A 4,348-nucleotide genomic window follows, 5' to 3' on the forward strand; every position below is an offset into this window, starting at 1 on the left:
TGACGGGAGGCCTGAAGCAGCTGTACATGCGCAAGCTGCTGCCGCTGGAGGAGCACTACCGCTTCCACGACTTCCACTCGCCCGCGCTGGAGGAGGCCGACTTCGAGAACAAGCCAATGGTGCTGCTCGTGGGGCAGTACAGCACGGGCAAGACCACCTTCATCCGGTGAGACACCCCGCACGGGCTCGGGCACGGGCACGGGCACGGGCACCGGCACCCAACCCCCTTCCGCGCGGGAGCATCTCTTGACTGGGTGAATATCGCATTTACGGGATATTCCCCGCCCACACGCAGGCCCAGGGAGATGGGTACTTGTGCACACGCAGGCCCGTAGAGACAGGCAGGTGTGAGCAGGCGCACACACATCCATGCAGACACAGGCAGGCGTGCATACCCCCTACATAGACACAGACGTATGGATAAGGTCCTTGTTGTGTCCCCATCTGCCCCACCCTTACCTGATAAAGGCCCCAGTAGCTGGATTACATGCTGGTGACTCCCCACCTCAGGGGCAGCAATTGAAGTAGCCTACCAAAGAGAAAACCTCTCTTAACTCCTTAGTCTGGAAGATGCCACCCTGCCCTGACTTCATAGGAACAAAAGCTGACAGCCTCTCTCCCCTTCAAAGAGGAAGCGCTTTCTCTTGCCTCCATTTCATTGTAGATGTCCCTGCCCCCATTATCTCCCCCTCCATGGTAAAGATCTTCTTTCTGCGACTCACCTGCTAACTGATCTTCCAGCCACTCCTGGTCCTCTCCAATGAAAAATTAAGTAGCAAATGTCACACCCCAAGACAAATATACTTCAGTTTTGCTACAGTAACACACCCGTTAACCTTGAGCAGTAACTCACTTCAAGTAAATTTAACCAGGGATAGCCAAGAGGCCTGTCACTAGTTGAAGCCTGCAGGGAAGATAAGCATATTAGAGACTAATTCAGAGGTTTGCAGCCTTCTTTAGTCTGAGTACCCCCAGCACCTGGATGCAGGGGGGGGGAGTGGCACGTGGCCAAACACAGAGTGGGGAGGCAGGGATAGTGCGCAGGGCAGGCAGGGATGGAGCGCCACCACCACCTCCCAGGAGCAGGGCCCGGGCAGGACAGGAGCAGAGGCACCCCTCTGCGGGGCAGGGAAGCTTGCACGCGGCCCTGGCCCTGGCCCTGGGAGGCAGCAGTGCTCCATCTCCACCCACCTGCGCATGCCCCTTAGAACCGTTCCAAATACCCCCAGGGGTACATGTACCCCCAGTTGACAACCCCTGGACTAACTAACATGTATAGCACAAGCTTTTGTGACCTTGAATTCACGATAGTTTGTGCTTGATAAATATCTTATTTAGTTAGCCTACAGGGTGCATATCTTACATGCCTTCTGCCTCATTTCATATTAACATGGCGAACTCTCTCTCACTAGTTGGTGACATGAACCTTGACAAAATAAAACATTTCTACCTGGTTTGAAATTATGCACAGTTTGATATTTACCCTTAAAAAAAATAAACCTGGTATGTATAGTATAGAATGGATAGCTAGGCTAAGGACAGATGTTACACACGAACTGGATTAAGCGATCAGAAATTGGTTTAAAGCTGTAACAGAACAGAAGTTCAGTGACAAACTGGTTTTGGCCGTTTTGAAAGTAATTTAAGAAAAACCTCATTGGATGTAGTATCGAACTTAACTGATTTAGATCAGACCAGTTTATGGTTCTTCTGTCCCAGATCCCCTCCCAATTCAAGTTAACTCTCAGTCCTCCAGCATCCCAGGATGTTTTGTTGTACTGTACTGTCTGCTGCATTAGAACAGTGTCTGTCCTGCCCTTCTGCTCCATCATCGGAGTAATATCAGTGCTCTGCCTGGCAGAAAATGGGGTGGGGGGAAAAACCCTAGCACCAGACCCCAGCTGGAGTCTGCCTGGTGGGGGGGAGGGAAGAAGGGAAGCCCTCAGAGGTTTGCGTGTGTCCTTCCCCCTGCCCCCTCCCCAGCTGAACAGAGATGTGGGAGAGGTGGGGCAAGCCTCTGAGGGCTTACCCTCCCACCCCCACCACACAGATCCCAGATGGGGTTGCCAGGGTGGGGGTTTAAACCCCTCCACACATGTACTCAGGCCCTTGCTACCCCCCACCCCTTTCTGCTTGATTGCGGGGGGAAGGGGACCTCTGAGGGTTTCCCTCCCAACTTCCCTCCCTTCCTTTCTGCAGTGGCCGGCAGGTTGGGAGGTGTGCTCTTTTGCCCCCCAGTTACTGGTATGGGCCACTGCAGGGGTCTGGTTGCCTTTCTGGTTTCAAAACGAATGCCTGTTCACTTGCTTATTGGTTCAATCTATGCAGTTTAGACTAAGCTGCAAAGATTGACTCAATTCAGCCTCTGGCTTTTTGACTGTTTGTCTAGTGTCCTAGAGCTATAAAGCAAGTATCACTGGTTTATAGGGGTGCACCAGTAGAGATTTTGGGGGCTGATACTGATGGCCAATATGCCTCCTTAAATGTCAGCTGATACCAATCCGATTTCCGATACAGCTGCGTCCAGCTGGTAAATCTGTTGTGGTGAAAGGGGTTGGGGAGGGAAGGGATGTGGGGGGGGGCACATCAATGTCCCCTGCGGTGAGGGAAGGAGTGGGGCTGGGGCTAGGTTAGGCACTGCTCAGCCAGGGCAAGCATGAGCCACAGCTCTTCTAGGGGGCGCAGGGAAGGGTGGGGGGCAGCTCCTGCCACTTGTCCGCTCATCTGGCAGCTCCCGCTGCTCGTCTGGGAGGTCACAGTGGGGCAGGGAATGCCCCCAGATCTGCATGGGGCAGGCTGGGTGGATTGCAGCTGTGGGCTTGGCTGTGCTCAGGGTGGGCAGCAACAACGCTGAGAGAAGAGCTTGTGGGGGGCCTGAAGCCACCCCAAATTTCTCTGTAGCCTCCCCGTAGTCCCCTCCCAGTCCCGCTGCTGTTGCTGCAGCCTGGCACCAGCCCACGCAGATCTGGGGGCACCCCCCTCCCCTCACCCGTGCCCTCCCAGACAAGCAGTGGGAGCTGCCGGATGAGTGGCATACAGCGGCGGAAACCACTCCCTGGATGAGCTGCAGCTTCATCCCATGCCTGCTCCGCCCCAGCTGGGCAACACCTACCCCAGCCCCACTCCCTCTCTCACTGCAGGGGCTGTTGATCTGCCCCCCACGCCCGTTCCCTCCCTCCTCCCCTTCTACCACAACAGACTTACCAGCTGCATGCAGCACTCCACACTGCTGGGCTGTGCTCCTTGCTGCCTGCGTGCTGCACTGTGACTGCGCACGTGTACGGGCATTTATCAGCCAAATTATTGGCCACTTCAGGCCGATTTTCAGTATAGTCAATTTTCTTTATATTGGTGCCAATCTGATATCAGACCAATGTATTGGTGCACCTCTGCTGGTTTATCAGAGAGTCAGAAAACTTGCCTTTAATCATTGGCATGTTAATTTTTCTGCAGTCAGGTTATTTCCTCTTCCTTATCCCTGTATCCGGGAATGAAGATTTCCTGAATGTTGCATAATATTGTATTTAGAATTGATGTATAGAAGTAAGTTTTTAAAAATACACTGTGGTTTTCTTTTCACCTTTCTGTTTTTGGAATGCTATCTCACACTTTCATGGAGTATGTCTTATTTTTACTAATTTTAAATTTTTCTGTCTAATAAGTTTCAGTGAAACATGGTTATGAGTTAATATAGTGTATGACTGCATCAGCTTTCATCCCTCTGCTCTCACAGGCTTCAAGGGCCTGTAACCACCTCAGTTACAGACTTCTATCTCCTATCTTGCTCAATCTCCTTCTCCCCTGTACACTTTAGAATACATGGGGGTTGGGGAGAAAGGGACTTAATGGTGGGGGTCTACTACAGACCACCCAACCAAGGAGAAGAGACCAGAAATTCTTAAGTCAGCTTACAGAGATAGTTGGGTCCAAGGATGTGGTCGTCATGGATGACCTAAACTTTCCAGACATCTGCTGGGAGGAGCAGACAGCCAGGTCTGACTGCTCACGCAGGTTCTTAACTGACATACAGGACCTCCATCTAACCCAGGAGGTACACAGCCCCACCAAAGGAGATGCCTTTTTGGATTTGGTCCTGGCCACAGGCAATGACCTGGTACGGGGTCTGTGGGTGCTCAATCACCTAGGCAATAGCGATTATTGTCTGCTGAAATTCATCATCCAGCGCAAGGTGGCAAAAGCCTCCAGCAAGGCAGCAGCCCTCGACTTCAGGAGGGAGGACTTTAATGAGGTAAGAAGACTAGTGGGGGAAGCACTGAGGTCCCAGAGCTGGAGGGAGTTGAGTGTCCAGGAGGAGTGGTCGCTCCTTAAGGATATGATCCTCCAAGCT

The 4,348-nt window shown here is 52.4% G+C and overlaps 1 protein-coding gene across 1 annotated transcript in view; it reads left to right on the forward strand.

The window, feature by feature from the left end:
* Positions 1-2: 2 nt before the first annotated feature.
* EHD4 (EH domain containing 4) overlaps positions 3-4,348 on the forward strand; it is a gene marked incomplete at its 5' end in the record, with an annotated part of 58,398 nt that continues 54,052 nt past the window's right edge. Inside the window, one exon of the mRNA XM_006034075.3 lies at positions 3-166. Within this exon, the coding sequence (XP_006034137.2) occupies positions 3-166 (164 nt within the window). The remainder of the gene's footprint in view (positions 167-4,348) is intronic.

Source organism: Alligator sinensis, unplaced genomic scaffold (assembly GCF_000455745.1).
Source record: "Alligator sinensis unplaced genomic scaffold, ASM45574v1 scaffold314_1, whole genome shotgun sequence".
Taxonomy (NCBI): domain Eukaryota; kingdom Metazoa; phylum Chordata; order Crocodylia; family Alligatoridae; genus Alligator; species Alligator sinensis.